This window comes from Amia ocellicauda, chromosome 5 (genome assembly GCF_036373705.1).
Source record: "Amia ocellicauda isolate fAmiCal2 chromosome 5, fAmiCal2.hap1, whole genome shotgun sequence".
Taxonomy (NCBI): domain Eukaryota; kingdom Metazoa; phylum Chordata; class Actinopteri; order Amiiformes; family Amiidae; genus Amia; species Amia ocellicauda.
In genome coordinates, this window is record NC_089854.1 from 21668774 (window position 1) to 21690803 (window position 22030).

At 45.3% G+C, this 22030-nt stretch overlaps 1 protein-coding gene, 1 long non-coding RNA gene and 1 other non-coding gene across 4 annotated transcripts in view; all 3 read right to left on the bottom strand.

Annotated features, from left to right (window-relative positions):
* LOC136749774 (SEC14-like protein 1) overlaps positions 1-17124 on the bottom strand; it is a 34094-nt gene extending 16970 nt beyond the window's left edge. For both annotated transcript variants that reach the window (XM_066704310.1, XM_066704309.1), the window contains exons 1-2: positions 16785-17124; positions 12827-12919 (exon numbers count right to left, since the gene is read on the bottom strand). In XM_066704310.1, coding sequence (XP_066560407.1) covers positions 12827-12889 — 63 coding nt within the window. In that variant the 5' untranslated portion in view covers positions 12890-12919; positions 16785-17124. The remainder of the gene's footprint in view (positions 1-12826; positions 12920-16784) is intronic.
* Positions 17125-20488: 3364 nt separating this feature from the next.
* Positions 20489-21866, bottom strand: LOC136749775 (uncharacterized). Its single transcript, XR_010816789.1, has 2 exons — positions 21200-21866; positions 20489-20766 (listed from the first exon to the last, which is right to left on the bottom strand). It is a non-coding gene; the product is annotated as an uncharacterized LOC136749775 (long non-coding RNA).
* Positions 20963-21141, bottom strand: LOC136750631 (small Cajal body-specific RNA 16). Its single transcript, XR_010816923.1, has one exon.
* Positions 21867-22030: the final 164 nt, after the last annotated feature.

Genomic DNA, 22030 nt, shown 5'->3' on the forward strand with positions numbered 1-22030 from the left:
GACCAGCCCGGCTGCTCTCATATGTCCAGATGACGCAAATAAGCCAGCATGCCAGCCTCGGGGGACTCGGGGAGTATGGTGTCCTACATTCACACAGGGACATAAACCACAGAGCACTCGCTAACCAGCTGAGCGAGACACCGCTATCAGGACAGTCAGCATGGCGGCACAGCTGTGACAACCCCATTCTGCACCGTAATATTTGGGGAGCACTTTAAGTTCCACGGGGGTTTTGTAAAGACAAGAGAACATTTAGAGAGAGATATTTAGCTTTCCACAGCCTGAGCTGCACTGGACTCCCTATAAAAAGCCTTCACTGTAACTGATAAGTTCAAATCAAGTCAAAAACAGGAAGTTTGTATTAGGAAAGGGTCACGTAGGCCTACTTTTTTCCCCAAAAACGTTAACTGGTTCCTTAAGGAAACCTTTCTACTCGGCCAATGCAGAACAACCAGGTTTGAAGTTAAACACCGCCTCATAAGACTTCACCGTGTAAATGTTTACCCAAGTGTGTGAGGCTCCCAATGGCTCGGTCTGAAAACCTTTCCTTGGAACTGTATTCTAGATCATGCCAGATGGATGAAAAAAGGACGGCCATTCATGGGGTTTCGCCCAGACGAGGGTTTCGTCGTCTGTCTCAGTCAAATTACAGATCACCTGTGGATATAACTTAAAACTAGTCACCAAGAGAAGACTTCTGACAGCAAGGGGTTTATTTACAAAGCCATGTAGTCATTCTATTCCCGTGAATAAAACGGTGACATTTGAAACTAAACCAGAAACTGTTTTTTCTTCATTCTGACTCATAAACTCTGAGCTCCTTGCCAGGTTCATTCGAGAAGGCCGTATTACTACTCGATCCTCTCTTATCTCAGTGTTTATGATTACTATGAATACATTGTGTATTCCAGTGTCTTTCCTGGCACAACAGACACCCAATTAAAGCCTTTAAACGTGTTTGCACGCTCTGACGTCCTCAGCTCCTATGCAGCCCCAGGAGTGAGACTCGTGGGCCTCAGCTGAGCAGGAGGTGATGTGAAGGCACTAGTTTTGACACACTGAAGAGATTACTTCAGGGCTCATGCATAAAGGAAGGCTGAAAATAAAGAATATCTTCACTTTCTGTGGGGAAACTCCCAGGGATTACCGGGCAAGAACCTTTTGTGTCTCGATTTCTAGATCAGGCAGGGTGCAGTAATTGACTGTGACCATAGACGAGTCTGTGCTCTTTGTTGTTGCTGCTTTGTTTATTAAACTTTATGGTTTAATCCTGATCCCTAGGTTTCTTTACAGTGATGGGAATCAAAGTAGTGGCCATCGGCATGTGAATGACACACACACTCTCTCTCTCTGCATCTTTTGAACATAGGTCAACAGTATCACGACCAAAAGGCAACAGCAATGGACCAGATCACCCGAGACTGGAGACGAGCCCTAGTCGTGTGATCAGAGAGCTCAGTCTTTCTGCGAGAGTCCTGTGCATGCTGCTGTCACGCGTGCCCCTGACTGGGAGCTGGGAGGCCTGCCGCAGCCATTTAACAGGGAGTCACGTTGCCTGCCTGCCGGAGAGCCTGCTCAGACATGCTTAATGCAAATTACATCGCATCCAACGCATCGCTTGCCCAGTCTCTTCGCTCTGCTGCGGCGCCGAGCCTTCCTGGAAGGAGAGTTCTGAGGACGGGCCACTCGACACCCTTCAAGACCCCGAACTGCAGCAAGAGGTTGAAATTCCGAGAGGCATCTGAAAAATATGGGCAGCAATACATCTCCCTCCTTCCATCTCCACCCTTTGCACAAGCGACGTACGCAGGCAGGGCCGGCTGAGCTCAGCGGTCTGACTTCATTTTGACATATTGCATACATCTATATAATCCCCAGATTAAGTCAGTCCCTCAGCCGGTGCACATCCTTGCCTTTCAGTACACCGTGTTACTGTGTAGGCGACAGTGACTCAGTGGAAAGAACAAGGATGTAATGTGAGAGGAGAAACAAACCATGGAAACAAAACAAAAATGTTTTAAATTGATATTGAGTGTTAGTAACTGGACTCCCTGGCCTTTTCCTTTTTGGCCAACATACACAGTCATTTCAGAGTCTTGCCACTGTGTTGTAGAGGCATTGGGATTCGATTGCGTTTCTATGACGGCTCAGTATAGTTCAAAAACAGCTTAGAGGCAAGCGTACACACCTTCTCCCAAGGTAAACACTTTGTGTGACATAGCCTAATCTTCGTTCATTTCCCAAATCCAGCGGATAACTGGCTCATCGGCGAGACACTCAAAGATGGCTCTTCTACTCTCATCACAGGCAGCGTGATCGGGCCACATTGCAGTCCTAATGCTACAACAGTCCTTGCACAAACAATCTTAACCTTTCTGCTGCTGCAGCTTAATGCACCGTGATAACAATTGCTGGCAGAGGTTTTTTTACTTTTTTCGGCAGGCAATATCAATGTATACATTGGGTAACCAAAGCAAGCCATGTGAAAGGTCAGGTTCTAATAATAATTTGGGGTTTTCTGCAGGCAGGGTATAGGATGTTTGAAGTGTATGGGCTCGATCGGAGACCAGTGTGCAGTGATGGACACATGATTAAACATTGGCTTCCGTCATTTTACTTGCCTACCAATTTCTAACACAGATACATTTAAAAGATTCAATTTCAGATATTTTTATTTAAAGTCTTGTGCAGGGGGGGGGGGGTAACAGAGTGTGGACATTCAATTAATTGGTTTCTTAAGCCACTGGGAGTACATACACTAGAGACCACCTTGACTTTAGAACAAAGCACAAATTCTATTTAAAATCATTTAAATAGGTTTTCCCACAGTTACAAAGAAAGATTCCAACACGACACAGCCGACCAACTGAAACAAAACAAGGAGAACACAACAAACAAAGAAAGTGTAGATGTTTAAAAATCTATAAACTAGTCTGTGCAAACACTGACACGGCACATTATGACCGAGATTGTAGAAGTTGTTTTTAATAAAGCACTGGGACGCACAATGTGATGTTTTGGATACACAGTCTGCCGTCAGCACTGATGAAAGTGAATCTACGCAACACAGCTCGGAGCTGTAGCACTGCAGACATATCGCACAACCAACGTCACACCGGTCCATTTGTTTTCACTTCACGCACTGACGCGATGGAGCAAAGATCGACAGGGTTATGTGGGCGCTGCGGGGCATCTGAACCAGACTGCGCTTCAGCTGCATGAACTCTCACCTACCAGCGAGGACCTCCACACACAGGGCAGACACACAATCAATGGGCCAGGCCTGGGAGGCTTTAATGAGTCGATTGATTCTCTCAATGGCGCATTGTACTGGGCTATTCAACAAACACCAGGGAATTTCAAACAAAGCTAAATATAATGAGCAGATACAAAAGCAGCTTTGCTTTTAGCTTTTTATGATTGTTTTTATATTTGCTTTTCCTGCATTACAAAAGTCACAAGCTGGAGTGCCATGTGACAGGAAAACATACAAAGAATTGCTCTTCGCAACAGTTAACCAGCATCGTTTAATATGTAACATGGAGACTCTCCAGACCCACTGTGCAACTGGGATTATTTATCCACACTACCGTAACCACCCAGTTGTGCAACCTGATTAGAAGCAGACCGCTTTACTTTATGCAGGTCAGCAGTGTCCTTCAGCTATGCAAAACAACCCCACACGTATAGAGCCGTTTTTAATTTCACACGTAGAAAGAACACAGGATGGGAAGGGTTGGAAACTAACAAAATAAAAATAAAAAAGGGGGGGAAGCTGTGTAAGAGCTGTATAAGGAAAGAGAAATGCCACGTTGGTAGAAAACCTGAATTCTTTGTTTTATGAATCTGCAGAGTTAGCGTAACTGCAATACTGTGACCTGGATCGGAGCGACAAAGCCGGCAGCGAGAGCCCTGTGCTACAGTGATGAAACAGCGCTGTGTAATTACACTGCAGACAAAAGCTGTGAGGGAATGATTACTGTTATAAATAAGTAAATTAATAATTACATTTTTAAAAAGTGACCCTGACAGGGTGAGTCCCAGTCAAGTGCTGACAGGGCTGCTGTCGAGCACCGCAGTGTGGGGGGTGGGGGGAGAAAGTGCTAACTTCAGGAAACAGATTGCCTTAATGGCCGAGTGATCATGAACACACTGGAAAGTTACAGCTCTGGCCTCTCTGTGGTTCCCAAAGGCTGCCCTGCTGGCTGCTATAGAAACACCACTTATAATGTGAAAACACATGAGGTCATCGACCCAGGAGCAGCAGCAGTGCAGCAGCAGCGACTGTGCGCACATTTTGGCTGAACGAGATGCGATGCAAAACTGAGAGGAAGTCACCTTGGAGAAGATGAGCTGTTGCAAATGAGGGCCGCCGGGCCCCGGTGAGGACCGCCAGGCTGCGGGCCGTCGCTCTCGCCAGGGAATTCAAATCTACCAACACGCCAAAGTGTTCGAGACCTCATGCAGAAATATTTGTATCAGTGATTTGCTTAAATGCTTCACTGGCTCGCTTCATAAGTAAGCTGAAGGGAGCTCGGAGGCCGGGAACATTATGTAACTTTCCAAATGGCTTGTGTATGAGGTATGATAGGCCACATTTATACCTCAGATTCTCAGATGCACTTCCTGTTGACATAAACTGGAGATCCCAGTAACAAGTCTTTCAAATCGGTCATATCCCAAAGAGCTTTCATGGCACAATGTCACACAATAATGGCTTATTATGAAAAGAAAAGGTGTAGCCATGTATAACAGTAAATAATGGAAAAAAGGTGTGAAACTCAAGCAATCGATACGTACATAAATCAAATAAATAAACAGGGCACAGCAGAAAAGTGTTTTGGTAACACAATCAATGTTCTGTCGGAAGGATCTGACTTTCCAGTGAGTTATAAATGACAGAGTTCAAAGGATGTCGGACACCTGAACAATGTCAACACAACCTCACAACAGAGGCTGAGGGTCACCTTGTTTGGATGAACCATACGACACATGAGGTCAAGCGTTGCGTGGAAACATGTGGCAAAGAAGGGAGTGAGGGATTGAGCATAGGCCAAGGAAAAGAGCAGAATGGGAATGAATGGGTTCCACACTGGAGACTGTAAGACTTGGTGCAGGATCCTTATCTGGGATCAAACCTGCACACGCCTGGATTGAGGATGGGGAAGTGCTTGGCAAGGAGCCCTGGCTCGGGCCCAAAGTAAGCTCGGCATTCCTTCAGCACAGCACCGGAAGCAAGATGAGCCCACGAGACAAGAGGAAAGCAAGCCTGCCAGCTGACAGACACTTTCCAATAAAAACAGGACAAGGTAAACCAAAGAAAATCACGGAGAACGCTCTTGACAAAGGGCCCGCGCTTCTGGATAAACAAGGGTGACCAAGCGATTTGTCCCGCTACATGGCTGCGTCTCACGATCTCATTCCTCCCGCTCAAAATTCAGGTTTGCTAGTGAGAGACGCTCTTTCACTATTTCATCTCGCACCATCAGATGACCGGCCTTCCCAGGCACATTGGAAACCACAAGTCATCAGGACATTTAAAGAGAATCACGGGTTTGCAAAGCCTTACCCACAGTCTGTTTTTGCGCAAATACTGACGTAAGAACGTATCGAATGACAAACGGGTCAGTCACAGAACCCGCTTGGTGACAAATACCATTCTCCTTGCTTTGCAGTCGCTGGAATGCATACTGCAGATTTTAAAGTCTGCATGCATGTGGTCGCTCATGGGTGACAGGGTTTCTTTAACAGATAAGGCTATGGGAACAAGACGCACCACAGTACAGTTCAGATACAGAAGAAGTACAGACGGTGAACAGATAAGGACAGCTATAGAATACAGAAGCTGGTTTTAGATTAAATGCACCATACCCCAACGCCCCTACCATGAATCTTTACAGCAGCTGACACTGACTCTCTGCCAGAATCTCTGCCTCCCAGCTCTAACATTAATGGTTAGCATCAAAAAAAGGAACCTAGCCAAACACAAATCCGCATGCTCGGCAGGGGTGCACCGAGGGATACGCCAAGTGAGCAAGATCAGAATTGGCATCGAGATACTGGAATGCACAGGAAGGTCATGTCCGTGTTTCACATACCTGAAATTCTTAAAAACCTCTTTCATTGTCAGGGCATTGAGGAAAAAATAATTATAACAATGGAGCCTGTGAAGGTGTGAGGTTTCTGTAAGGAAGGAAGGAACTACACTTTACAGTAAGAGAAGAGGCACCGAAAAGCTTTAGTTGAGCAATGCATGTCCCAGGAGCAAGGCAGGGAGAGTTATTATTCTCGTTTGTAGGATGATAAAGCACTAAAAGCAATGCCTCTTACAGCCTAATATGACCACCATCCCCTTCTGTCAATTCTGCAAAATGCAAACTAAACTGAGAACACAAGACACTTGATTTGCTTGAAAAAATGTCCTTGAACTACCAACAACAGGTCTCCCTTGACCTCTAGTTCGACTTTACTAGATTCCTGTGGGAGGGGGACGACGACAATAAGTAATCGGCTGCAAAGCTAGGTACACATGAGTATCCCAGGTGTACAACTACAACCTTGAGAAGCCCAAGGTTAGACCATTTCCCATTTATCTCAGAATAAATGTTACAAACAACACCGCTGTGAGTTAGAGAGAGATTTGACTCTTGACAAGAAGGACGACAGGTCCCCTGCTGCACAGCTCACAGGAGGCAGGGATAAGAGATGACTGTTTGCAGATGTAGGTCAAGAGGATTTGTCAGCCTCACCGTGCCTCCGGGCCAAGCGGAGGTGTCACTACGGGCCTTTAACGTCACCGAAATGGGGACTGCATTGAGTGACTCACAGCAAGTCAGTCCGAGTGCAGCCCTTACCACCACTAATTAGAGGAGCTTAAATAAAACGCATCCTCGACCTGACCTCATTACAGCCCGGACCTCACGTGACCCTTTGATCTTGAAGGTAATCGCTGGTGATCTTCCTCCAAGGCTTTGGCCAGCACTTCAGAGGAAGCGTGGCCCAGGGGCAGCTAGGCTCATAGGGACAATGGGCATTCGCACTGATCTGTGGAAGGATATGCCTATATAAACAGAGTCCCATATGATGGCAATTACTTATCCTCTGGACAACGGCTGACAACACAGGAGAGAGAGAACCACTCTGCAGATCTCAACACAAACGAGGAACAGCACCGTGCCACCGGGCGGTGAGAGAACAGCTGGCATGCACGGTCAGATTCCTTGTCATTTGCCCGGCGCAGACATGACGGCACACGAATCCTCCGCACGTGCAGAGTTATTCCCATCCACTCCGCACAGAAACGCAATGTTCCCGAATTCAACAACAAGAACCCTCCACAGACACACACCCATCAAATGCACCAGGCAAGCTACAGCAAGAGACAAAAACACACTGTGCCAACTTCTGACTCGTTTCTTCAGGCAATATCGGGCGTTTGTGCATGTGTGAGACGAACGAATGAGCAGAGGTTCAAACAACAAGGGCTGGAAGTTACGTTGCCCCGAATTCCTAGACTAGCTCAAACTGGGAAAGCAGGGGCAATACTTGTTTTTCACAACCAACAGCAGTGTGAATACCATGCATGTCACAAGATTCAAAAGCAACCTCATTATCACCCCTCCTGGGGTCCAGCATAATCATGTCATACACCCCGCATGGAAATCATTAGCTGTGCTGTGCAGTGAAATTCACAAATCTCATTTCTGTCCGTATGCACATTTGAATTTAGGATTGATCGTGTGTGCAGGCTGTTGCGGTTTGCCATCTGTGTAAATGCTTCCTCCTAACACCACCAGTCTGTCTCTACTTCCTCTCGGTTTTTGTAGACGGTCTGTATGTTTTCTTGTTGTTTGTTTTGTTTTTTTAAAGAAACAAAAATAAACTAGTGTCTCGAAAGATCAGATGGTTCTGCCTCCAAATTCACTAGATCACTACAGATTAAAATCTACCATTGTTCACTAGAATGATTTAAGACTTATTTTGAAAAACAACAACAAACTCAAACCAAGTACAGTGACCTAATTTGGCACAATTCAAGATTCACACAAACATCCCCTTTTTTCGCTGCCAAGATGGAAAATAATGCCGAGTTCAGCACCGGCTCTCTGTAAACAACAGGCCCTATACAGTCAGAGCTCTCTCACGACACTTCCACTTCTCTTTCTCAGTGCTCTGTTTTGCACCGAGACGTGCAGAAAATAGTTACAGAACACATCCTGTCCTTGAGACTGGCGCTGAAATCGAAACAAACAGGGCTTTGACTTAAAACTGTCTCCCCTGCCTGCTCTCCACAGAGAGAGAGAGAGAGAGAGAGAGAGCCAAGCATGCCTAATAGGCAAGGGAGAATACGACAGAGAATGACAAAATAAAAACACATAGACTACAACATTCAGATTCTCTCCTGAGGATTGCTCTTTTATTCATTAGATGCCAAAGAGAGATAGCGGCATTAAGTCAACTTCCTGTTATTGCTCGAAAACCTGGACAAAATTAGGAACGCGATGTAAAGTGGTATCGCAGTATGCTCGACAATCCTGTTTATGCATTTCATTATTATTCCTGAATTGAACAATCAGTTCTGCATCAAACCAAAACCCTTTCTGTCCATTTGAAGTATGCTTTAAGAGCTGCAGTAACAGTGCCACTGTTACAACAAAAGGTAGACTTTGTGAATTTGAACATACATCCAATACTGGGAATTGTAGGACAACACTGGGTAACAGTTATATCTTGCACTGTTCTGTTCTACATGGTTTTGTTAACACAGTGTAGATACACTCTACCACATATAGCTTCTGTACTGTGCACAAATATGCACTATGTACTGTGCGCAAGTCCTTGTCATCTCACAGTGTGTTCTCTTGTCCTAATGTTAGTCACCTTGAATAAAGGCACCGCCAAACAAATTTAAAGAAAACCTGTCATTTGAATTTCACGAGCAGGCGATAATTGAACAGCCCCAGGGACTGTGCCCGGCCTACAGGGTTTATCACTGTGCTGGCTAGTAAATATCAGCTGCTGGTGTGCTTTTTACAGGAAGTGCCCATTTCCTATTGCTGAGTCCCATCGCCTCACAACGCCTGCAAGTCTGCGGTCACAAACACCCAGCCAGTTCGCTCAAGATACAGAGGGCGCACAATAAGTTCCTGAACTGGAAAAACAGGACGTTAAATAATTAACGCCTGGCCCGTTCCAAATTAGGTCACGGTTTTAAAGTAGGCGATAAATACTAGTTTTCCCTCGCTCACTTCTGGTGGATCTGTGTTCTACAAACCCCCCCCCCCCGTGCTCAGATTGAAGGGTTTAAATTGGAGTTTTGTGTTTTTGTTTATAAATCGGGGAGGTTGTGGATAACAGGAGGAGCTGCCAAAGAAAGACTGTCTAGGCCTGCACAATGGTTCAGATCACAGGATGGGAGGGACAGCTGGGAGGCTTGTTTGAACTGGGTCTCACAACAGTACATTCCTCTGGCCGACTCACAGCCCCGTTAATTAAGCCCTGGCTGAACTTCATAGATATCATGCTGCTATTGCTGTTCAAGTACACAGCCTTAAGCACACTTGAAGAGATGTCAGATATGTGGCCTGAAAACCAACACAAGAAGCCATGCCAGCTTGTGGAGACCAAGTTTGGCCCTTTATAATGGAGTAGATGAATGTCTGAATGGTAGCTTTTAGAGCAAAATTTCAGGATGTGTTACAGGCATTCAGTCTGTCAGGGAGTGTGTACTATTGTTCAGCTTCCTCTTTTATCAGTTTTGGTATAAGTAAATAATAATAACGATGATAATTGAGGATAGTTTCATGTCCGACACCTTATGAACTACAACATCAATTCCAAAACAATTGTGACAGTATGGAAAATGCTAATAAAAACTAAGAGGAGTGATTTGTAAATGTTCATTGACTTTTATTTAAACAAAAAACGTATAAAGACAAGGTATTTGATGTTTTACCTAATCAACTGCATAGTTTTTTTTTTTTTTTTAAGGTAAACATTTATTTTGAAATTGATGCATGCAACACAGTCCTAAATTGCCCCTGTCCCAACTTTTTGGAACAGGGGCAATTTAGGACTAATAGCGATGTGACAAGTTGAAATAAGAAGGTGATGTGAAACAGGCGAGGCAATCGTGTAATCATAGTATATAAGGAGCCTCCAAAAAGGCCTAGTCCTTCAAGAGCAAGGATGGGTCGAGGCTCGCCAATCTGCCAACAGATGCGTCAGCGAATAATCCAACACTTTGAGAACAACATTCCCCAAAAACAAATCGGAAGGATTTTGGGCATTTCACCTTCTGCGGTGCACAATATAATTAAAAGATTCAAGGGATCCAGTCAAATCTCGGTGTGTAAAGGGCAAAACGGCTGTCGTGTTCTCCAGGCCAAAGAGGAAAAGGACAATCAAAGCTGATATCAGCGTCAGGTCCAAAAGGATGTGTCAGTGCCCATGGCATGGGTAACTTGCACATCTGTGTACACATTTTGGAGCAACATACGCTGCCATCCAGACATTGTGTTTTCCAGGGACGTCCCTGCAATTTCCAGCAGGTCAACGCCAAACCATATTCTGCCCGGATTACAAGCGCATGGTTGCGTAAGCAGAGAGTGCGGGTGCTAGCATGGCCTGCTTGCAGTCCTGACCTGTCTCCGATTGACAATGTGTGGTGCATTATGAAGCACAAAATAAGGCAACGAAGGCCCCGTACAGTTGCGCAGCTGAAGAAATGCATAATGGATGAATGGGGGAAAATTCCGCTTGCTACACTTAACCAACTGGTGTCTTCAGTGCCCAAACACTTAATACGTGTTAATAAAAGAAAAGGTGATGTTACACAGTGGTAGACAATCGACTGTCCCAACTTTTTTGGAGTGTGTTGCAGTCATCAGATTTGAAATGAGTGTAGATTTTCAAACATAAATTAAATTCACAAAGTAAAACATCAAATAATGTGTTAATAATGTGTTTTCAATATAGTACAGGCTAAATTTTATTTTCAAATTATTCTTTTTGTTTGTTTTTTTGCATTTTCCATACTGTCACAACTTTTTCAGAATTGGGGTTGTATAAATACCATCCAGACGCAAAAAAGAAAACCACTGTTGCACCCTTGTTAAGCACGGCCAAACAGATAAAGGCCGAGTCTGGTCCCAGGAATTTCGGTTTCGGCGTTTGGATGGGGGACCAAGAACAGGGTGGATCAGTACTGTTATATACATTACTGGCTCGGGATCAATCGGTCTGCACAGGACTCCACAGGAGCCGGGCCTGCTTCCCTTTCGACAGGGGAACTCAGACGTGTCCGCTGAGCTGCGCTGTCAGGGTCTGCTTACAGAGTCAACAAACATCAGCGCGCTTCCTCGTCGGTTAGATTTAAATGCCACCGAGAGCTATCGGATTCTCTGTGGGCGTCTCTGTAACTCAAACCACTGCGGAAACCAGGAACAAACTTGACTTCCCTTAATTTGTATTTTGTAAATTAGCTGGATTGCTCAAGAAAGTCTTGTTGTTAGGGATTGTTCCAGGGCTGGCTGCACCTGCTAGCAACAAACGAGGAGCACCGTGGAGCTTTATTAAATTAAAAACACGATGAAGTCTAACCAAACACTGGCCAACGGGATCGTTAAAGTCTGCACACATTATCAGCGATGGTCATCAGTGCCCAGGCTCGCTTCCTATCAACAGACTGTGTGAAGAGAGTCTTGCAAGAACCGAAAAGTGAATCAATAAATAAACAAACCTCAGAACTAACAGGCTGAATTAAATCAGCCAAGGGAAAACCAACAACTAACTGCCTTTTAAGTTTTTTTTATAAATCCTATACAGGATATTTATATACATTCACGCCTTGCAATTTGATGCCCTAGTTACAAAGAAATCAGGACGAGATGCAGGGAAACGTGATATTCTCACTCCCGTTTGCCTGTGATTCAGAAAGGGCCACAGAGAATATTTTTGGTTCTTTGCCTCAGGTGCACAAACGCACAGGGAATCGGGAGTGTATTTTTAGCCACTTCATGCTGTTTTTTCGGAGCTGTCCCCTACAGCCGAGAACCCAACTTTAAAGCCGTGAAGCTAAGCCTCGATATTTCTTCACACTCGGTTTCTTCAGCGAGGAAAGACGCCCTAAGAGTTTGAGACATGGGCGAAACAGGAAAAACTCTTTTGGGTTAAAAGACGCTCCCATTGAAACTCGAGAACCAAAACAAAAAAAGAGTAAAGATCAATTGTCTGCTTTCAACAATGTGGGCTAGGGCTTTCACATGACTGCTCTCATGTAAGCCGGGACTTTACATAGGTTAGACAGCAGATTTGGTCTTTCCACCACTAGACACGTTTTTTAACCGTTTCACATACAGACAGAACACAAACTACAATACGAAGCACACCGATTAATGTGTCTTTGTGTCCTCACCAACTACTTCCTTTTAGGAAACTAATTGAGGAACGGGGCCTATTCTCCTCAGCTTCTTCACACCGAAATCCCCCGGGAGTTGGATTCCCTGTAACGGCATGCAAACCACTCCAGAGCGCAGGGGGTTTTCTTTCACACAACTTCCTCCTCGACACAGACTTCACTGCATTGACTAAATAAAACCACTTCTTCACATTGTTGCAAAGAGGACTATTTCTCTCTCGCTATACCACAGAAATGTAAATCCAGCCCACTCACCCCCATTCAGTGCCTCATAAGGTCAATTTAAATGATCTGGAACTCATAGCTTCACAATTCTCATTTTGTGTGACAGACGTGGGGGGGGGGAGGGAGAGAGAGAGAGAGAGAGAGAGAGAGAGAGAGAGAGAGAGAGCACAAGTAAAGACTCACCGCCATGACCAGCTCAAAGGGTTGTTTGTAAACCCGAACGGGTGACTGATACTTTTGCACCATGACTGCAGTGTCTCAGTGAGCGCCAACTTCCTGCAAAATAAAAACATACATAAATAAATCTTATGCAATCAACTGGATTATCCTTTTGGAAGGGGAAAAAATCCTGACCTATGTGACCTATGCATGCACATTAAATTTGTCAAAAATAAATAAATAAATGAAATAAATGGAATGCAACAGGAATCAGCAGGAATGAAGGGACCGCAGGGCTCCGACAACTGCAGGGTGCAAGACTGGGATTGGCTATTTATAAATCAAAGCTTGCCATGAGCCGGTCACTGGCTACTATCAGCTGTGCCACACTGGAGGGGGGCTGGTGCTGAGGGTCAGCGCACACGTGAGATGACGAACCCGCGGAGACAGGGTCCCCTTTGTTTAGTTTTGTCGATGCGAGTGCATCTTTAGGATTTCCCCCGCGGTTCCGATGTGGATAACTGTCCAATTCAACATCGAGAACCAGATTAAAGGCAAATGTCTTGCTTGTGTTCTTGGCCAGGCAGCCTGTCATTACTGAGATTGTATTTATGCATTTGTTTCTCTTTCTACATTCAAGCCTGGGATCTCAATCAACTGCTGGAATTATTCACTGTGTGCCATCTAGTTCACAGCAATACAGCAGCCATACTTTTTGGAGAGTTTATGCAGAAAAGCAAGGCTGCAGCGATGTGAATCATAGAGGAGGATGGAGGGTGGCGATAATAATAGCATGTTTATAAATGTCACTAATAATGAATACAGTTGCTGCAATACTGACGGCCGATGGGGCTGTGAATAAGCTTTTGAGCAATGTTTTGGGGTGACCATGCCAACCAGCTACGGCAGCATTCGGTCGAATCCTGGAGCTGCACGAGATGGCCTGACCTCCTGGGAGGACACAGGCACTCACTACCCGATGTTTTCACTGTATATACATCGCACACACACGCACACTGGGGCCTGTCTGACGAATCTGGCTCATTCCAAGCATTTCTGAGTAATGGACACTTTTAGCATCAACATGTTTGTCGTGGTCTTTTAAAGTGAAGTCAGATGTGGAAAAAATAATAATCCTATTGTTTGGAAATATATTAGCAAGGGGATTTAATTATGTTATTTTTCCTTGAAAAGTATAATAAAACTACATTACAAGCGTTTTTTAAGGCATATTATAATTTATAAAAAAATATGTCTGAGATGAACAAGTACCATGTTGCCCATTGGGAATAATTAACCGGCACAACCTGAGGTACAATGTCTGTAAACACTTACTCGTGCCAGTTATTTTCCACAATATTTTCTTCATGCCGGTTGCAACACGTATAACGATGTTGAGTGAAATGAATAATTATAGTCTATTCTTTGAAATTTCCAGGGATTACTTCATGCAATTTGTTTTCATTGACCCAATTATTGGCTACATGCGAGGAAAAATATAAATGCCTCCCTCCCAATATCTGACCATTTGATTCTCTGCCACGATGAAACTGCACTTGCCAAACTGGTACTTAATGAATGCATTATTCTGATTTAGATTAAGTTATGGTATAGTTTAAAACTAAGTTTTGTTCTTGTAATAGTTCCCAAAAAGGTTGCACTGCGATCATTCCAATGAATGCGACTCGTCAGGCGTCACACAAATGACATAGTAGCACAGCAGTACAGCCTACACACAAACCACAACAAAATAACTGATTACTGTGAAGAAATAACATTGAAAAACCTGATGTCAATTTGTGACAGAATCTGTGTCATGATGTTGGAAAACCAAACTGATGTTTTCTTAGTGTAGCCTGATAATATTTCCAAAACTCATTAAAAAACTGAAGAGATGAAAAGAGTGGTGCATCTTCATGTGTCAGCGGCCTGTGGCTCGGATTCCCTCCAGCCAACACACACGAACCCGTGTCCGGCAGTTACAGCCAGAGACCCGACCCGTGTAACCACTGCGATCTTAACAACAACACAACACCACAACAACAACACCACCACAACACCACCAACAACACAACACCACCAACACCACAACAACAACACCACCAACACCACCACAACACAACACCACCACAACACAACACCACCACAATACAACACCAACAACACACCACAACACAACACCAACAACACACCACCACCACAACACCAACAACACACCACCACCACAACACCAACAACACACCACCACCACAACACAACACCAACACCACAACACCACCACAATACAACACCAACAACACACCACAACACAACACCACCACAATACAACACCAACAACACACCACAACACAACACCAACAACACACCACCACCACAACACAACACCAACAACACACCACCACCACAACACAACACCAACAACACACCACCACCACAACACAACACCACCAACACCACCACACCACCACAATACAACACCACCAACACCACCACACCACCACAATACAACACCACCAACACCACCACACCACCACAATACAACACCAACACAACACCACCACAATACAACACCAACACCACAACACCACCACAATACAACACCAACACCACAACACCACCACAATACAACACCAACACCACAACACCACCACAATACAACACCAACAACACAACACAACACAACACCACCACAATACAACACCAACAACACACCACAACACACCACAACACAACACCACCACAATACAACACCAACAACACACCACAACACAACACCAACAACACACCACCACCACAACACAACACCAACAACACACCACCACCACAACACAACACCACCAACACCACCACACCACCACACCACCACAATACAACACCAACACAACACCACCACAATACAACACCAACACCACAACACCACCACAATACAACACCAACACCACAACACCACCACAATACAACACCAACACCACAACACCACCACAATACAACACCAACACCACAACACCACCACAATACAACACCAACAACACAACACAACACAACACCACCACCACACCAACACCACCAACACCACCACAACACAACACCAACAACACACCACCACCACAACACAACACCACCAACACCACCACACCACCACAATACAACACCAACACAACACCAACAACACACCACCACCACAACACAACACCAACAACACACCACCACCACCAACACCACCACAACACAACACCAACAACACACCACCACCACAACACAACACCACCAACACCACCACACCACCACAATACAACACCAACACAACACCAACAACACACCACCACCACAACACAACACCAACAACACACCACCACCACAACACAACACCAACAACACACCACCACCACAACACAACACCAACAACACACCACCACCACAACACAATACAACACCACCACCACACCACCACCACAACACACCACCAACAACACAACACAACACAACACACCACCAACAACACAACACAACACAACACAACACCAACAACACAACACACCACAACACGGGTTTGAACAGTAACACAGCGGCCACTGCCTGCACACGGCAAGACCAACGAGTTACAAACACGCAGGCGCTGGAATGCGTCTCTCAAAACCCCCCTATCGGAGGAAAACAACCCCCCCATCTTGAGGTGCATTCACCTATGAGTTGACCGGGTTTTGGGGACTGTTGAAAACCTAATTACAGAGAACATGAAGTCCTCCATTTCAATCTGAATCCCCCCATTATTGTCCCCATACAATCCACACTAAAACCTCCGACTTTGGTGCTTTGGTATGGCATATCGATAACAGCCGCTGGTCCGGTGTGGGGTATTATATCCCCAGCTCTGCTCCGGCTGACTGTCACGGTTTAACCCCCTCCGGAGCGCGGCGCTGCAGCCGTCAGTTGAGGCGGAGGACGAGGCGCCGAGGCGCCGAGGACGCCCACACTCACTCACCGGTTTATCTTCTACAGGTTTTGCTGCTCTCCGTCTCTCTATTGTTCTCTCAGCCCGCTGCCGGTGCTCTTATTCCCTCGGCATGGCGCCGTGTTTCCCCGGGTCTCTCTCACACACACGCCGGCTGTGCCGCTCTCGGGCCCGGTAGCCCGAGCTGTAATCGCACCGGCCGAGACCTCAGACTCCGCTCGGCCCGCGGAGAGCAGACATGGTCCCTTTCTTCCCGCCGGTGCAGTCGCTGGTCGTGCAGGGAAGCGCTTTCCGGCTGCTGTGCGAGGGGATGCGGCCGACTAGACTGTAAACATCCCTCTCTCTCTCTCTCTCTCTCTCTCTCTCTCTCTCTCTCCTCTGTGTGTCTCTCGCGTTTTTTCGAAACCGACCACGGTTCTGGGAAAGCCACGCCCCACACAGGACACGAAGCGCTGCCATTGGCCACTGAGTAGCTGTCAATCACTCGAATGTGTCTCGGTGGTGTGCGACTTGCAGAAGCTTTGATGTCGTTTTGAGGTCCTTAACAAGGACATGCAACAGCTAATAACGCAGCATACTGTGTTTACAATCACACGGGTTTATAACTTGCATGGCAGGAATAGAACGAGATGAAGTAACGCATGAGAAAGACCTAGGAGTCTATGTGGACTCCTCACTTTCTCCATCCCAACAATGTGGGGAAGCAATAAAAAAGGCAAACACAATGTTAGGGTATATTGTCAAAAGTGTAGAATTGAGAACAAGGGCAGTGATGTTCAGACTGTACAATGCACTAGTTAGAGCTCATCTGGATACTGTGGACAGTTCTGGGCTCCACACTTCAAGAAAGATATCACTGCCCTAGAGGCAGTTCAGAGGAGAGCAACCAGACTTATTCCAGGTCTGAAGGGAATGTCCTACTGAGAGACTGAGGACCTGAACCTTTTCACCCTGGAACAGAGGAGACTACGTGGGGACTTGATCCAAGTCTTCAAAATCATGAAAGGCATCAACCACATCAAACCAGAGGAGCTTTTCCAGATCAGCAGGGACACGCGCACCCGGGGACACAAATGGAAATTGGGCTTCAATGCATTCAAGACAGAAAACAGGAGACACTTCTTCACACAGAGTCGTCACAATCTGAACAAACTCCCCAGTGATGTGGTAGAAGCTGAAAATTTGGGAACATTTAAAAATAGACTGGATAGGATCCTTGGACACTCAGTTATTAATGGACACCAAACGAGCACGATGGGTCGAATGGCCTCCTCTCGTTTGCAAACTTTCTTATGTTCTTATATTTTTACAATCAAACATGGTACAGGGACACACACACACACATTATTGTCTGAACTGTAACATTTTAATGTTCAGCTAATAAAAGCATGATGTTCTTCACTAATGTGAAACCAGTGCTCTTATTTCTGTTAACATTGGCCATCTGGGTTTATAGTTTGCAAACACTGTTTTCTATATTTACTTTAGTTGTGGTTGATTCTATTAACTCAACAACACACCATGTGCATGGCAATTACTTTAAGAAACACTTAATTTAAAAGGCGTTTAAACATATGTGGAGGAGAATGATAGAGCTAAGTAGGAAGTCGAACTTAAGGCAGTAAGAAAACGTGTGACTATTTCATTTCATGTGTCTTCTGGGATATGGTCTACAATATAACGCAGGCCTGGGCTGGCTCGGGAGAAATGTGTTCTTGTGCAGGGCGCTGATTCGGTCCCAGCTGTTGAGTCATAAATATGCAGCACAGGTGGCAGCAGACAGTACAGGTGGAGGGAAAGTGTGTTCATTTAGTTTTGTTGTGAAAACTGTCCATGCACTATAATAGAGCATTTATCTGGAGAGCACATTTTTTGAAAGACATACTTATATAAACATATAGTGCCTATACAAAGTCTACACCCCCTTTTTCCCCACTTATGTACACTCCATACTTTACACGGTTAAGGGGAAACAAGTTTTTATTGTTCATTGTAGCTTTGGCTGTGTGCTTCGGGTCATTGTCATGCTGAAAAGTAAACTTCCATCCAGATTCAGCTTTCTTGCTGAGGGCAGCAGGTTCTCCTCAGGGACTTTTCTGTACGTCACTCCCTTAATTTTCCCTTCTGTCCCGACAAGTGCCCCATTCACTGCCGATTGCCCCAAACATAACTGTTTGCATTCAGGCCATAAAGTTCCATTTTAGTTTCTTCACACCACAAAAACCTTTGCCACATGGCTACAGGGTCTCCTATGTATTTCAGGTGGGCATTCTTGAGTAATAGCTTCCTTCTTGCCACCCTAAGATACAGGCCAGATTTGGGCAGGGTCTTGGTAGTGACACACTCCTTTCACTTCTTTATGATCGTCTTGACTATGCTCCAAAGGATATTACAGCCTTTGTTATGTTTTTTTATACCCATCCCTATCTGTGTCTTTCAAAAACTTTGTCCCAGAGTTGTTTTGAAAGCTCCAGAGAGCTCACGGTTGAGTCTTTGCTTTGAAGTACATGACCCAGCCGAGGGAACCTATAGGAATTTACCCTGAAATCAGGTGATTCACTACAAATTATCAGGTTGAGACCACTTCGATTTGGGTGCGATTTGGAGTCTGAGTCTTAAAGCCAAGGAATGGGGACAGGAATAAATATCCACATCACAAAGAATAGAATGGTTATATACCAACACTAAAGATTATATACATGTACTGAAGAATAGGTATGAAGCCAATTGCCTCATTATAAAAATTATGCAAGTTCATTAAGCCACAGGGCAGCAGAGAGTATATAATGACGCTGGAGACAATGTAAACCAACAGGGAGCTCCACATTGTGAAACCAGCTCTGATGCAAAACAATATTTCATCAGCCACTTCTCTAACACGCTTCACTCTGGGATAGATGAATCATCCACAACATTGAAATGGCAGCAGCAGGACAGAAAAAGCGAAGTGGAAACAGGCAGGAGTTGCTGTAGGGTTGTTTACATGGAGTAAAGTGAAGATTTTAATCTTTTCTGGCACTTCCATAGATATTTGCAACAATTTTCATTCACCCAAATTAAGGAAGTGTCAAAAATGCTACTGTACCAAGTGCTGGGTAAGCTACCCAAAATAGCAGTTTATAAGCAATGAGCTGCTACTCCCACAAAAGGAGACCAATATCCTTTAAAGCCATTTTGAGGCAAAAGTAATGTGAATATCTTTTGAGTGAGTGGTTTGTATTATTTCTTAGAACACACCCTTATCCAGAGGGACTTGGAAAATAAGGGCAAAACGAAGTGCAATACAGATTCAAAGCATAAGGCAATTTACACAAGTATATAGGACGATAATAGCATGTTTCAATGTCTGGGTTCTCAATGTGGCCAGTCGCACACACTCAGATCAGAAACCTCCATAGTCACTGCCTTGTACTTCAGGTATGGATTCCTTTTGTAGACTGCATGCATCTTACCCATTTAATGCAGGGTTAAGCCCTCCACCTCAGGTTTAGAATGGAGACATTTTCATTTAAGGAATGTTAGAGGTTTGCCTCCAACTATAGTATAGAAAACACATCTAGTTCAGGATGCAATTTAGACAAGTCTATGGCATTTTAGGTTCAACATAACAGCATACACTTATGACGAGTGCTGGTGCAAAAATCACTAGCTCTACTTGAAATTCAGTGAAAACCAATCAAACCAGATTAAGTGGTAGGAAGTAATTGGTGAATAAATGACAATGAACCACCATGTTGCATCAAGTTTAGATCTTTATTTGATACAGCATTTCACAAAAACACCTTGATCTTGCAAGTTACAGAAATTACTAGGATTCTCCATTTTGTTCAGAGATAAAAGCATTGCTGTCAAAGAGGCACTGAAAAGGTCATCCCACAGACCAAAACAGTGCACAGTTTCCACAGGAGCTGCAATATCCAAGGATGGGACACCGCTTGGCTCAACACAGATGCCTCACCTCTCTGTGCACGGTCAGGAACCTGCTCCTCCAGAGACATCCACCTGTACTTACCTACATAAAGGGGGGGAGAAAAGTATTAAAATGATATTCAAAAAGATTGGTGATGCATGCAAATCAACTGCTCAATTATCTGAAGGAAAATGCACATCATACAATATCTGGGAAGACATCTCCCCTTTACAAGGATAAATAGGCCTAAGATACAACTTCCACTATAGCAAGGTCTCCAACATGGCCTTCATTGTGATTTTGAGCGCAGTATTATACACGAGCATCAAACAGCTAATTGCATGCCCACACCTGCTACTGCCAGCGCAGGCCTCTCGGGCCCACCCTGTTATAGTCTAGGTCAGGGGGCGAGCTCCAGCGTATAGCGCCAACCCCGACATCAGGGTCTGCAACACAGGAGCCCTTTCCCCAGACCAAGTTAGACCCTCATAGGCCAAACCGATCACAAGCAACAGGGGATTAAATCCAAGAATACCTCAAGTCCTCCACTTGACGCCGCGAACAAGGTCATCTCACCATCTTCAACTCCTCAGCATCCTGGACACAAACGGACAGCGAGAAGTGTTCAAGAGCAAGGTCTCGCCTCGTGGTGAGGAGTGCGCCTGCGCCGCCCGGTGGCCAGACAAACCCACAGCCCGGCACTCGCGGCAACAAAGACCTGCACAAACATACAAACTCCCAGAGAGCAGGGAAGGCAGGAGACCATTCATCAGGCCACCACAGCCCCTCGCAGCTTTGCAGTGAAGTCGCCAACCCCGGTTAGAGTCTTTTGAGTCAAGGACCAGTTAAACGTAAAGCACCGCGGTTTCAATTGCGACACTAAGAGGACGCGGCTGTAACAGACCGTTGGCGCCAGTAATCAATTAAACTGATCAATCCAGTGTCCGCTTACTTGCGCATTAAAACGTTAGCGACTCACCTGCAGGTCTTGTGGAAATACCCTATATTGCATCCCCAGCTAACAACCTGAAAACACGTTATTCGCAACGTTGGGCGTCAGCTGGGTTAAGCCAAACTAGTTTTCGTCCTTAGTTATACAAAATAGATCTACCTTCCGCCAGCACGCCCTGCACACCGAGAGGGAGCGCCTCCGTCCTCTGCTCCGCGCCGCCGCGAATGGCGCACTTCCGCGTCCTCTGCAGGGAGGACGGCACCCCGCTGCCGACACCCACCAATAAATACTAAGAAGGAGATCACGTGTTAAGGGTGGCGCGTCTTCATTGGCTGGGCATCAATGGCACGTTGAAGGACGGAAGTTGGCGGCGGCCATGTTGAGAAAGGTGTTCTGATCCAGAGGGAACATGTT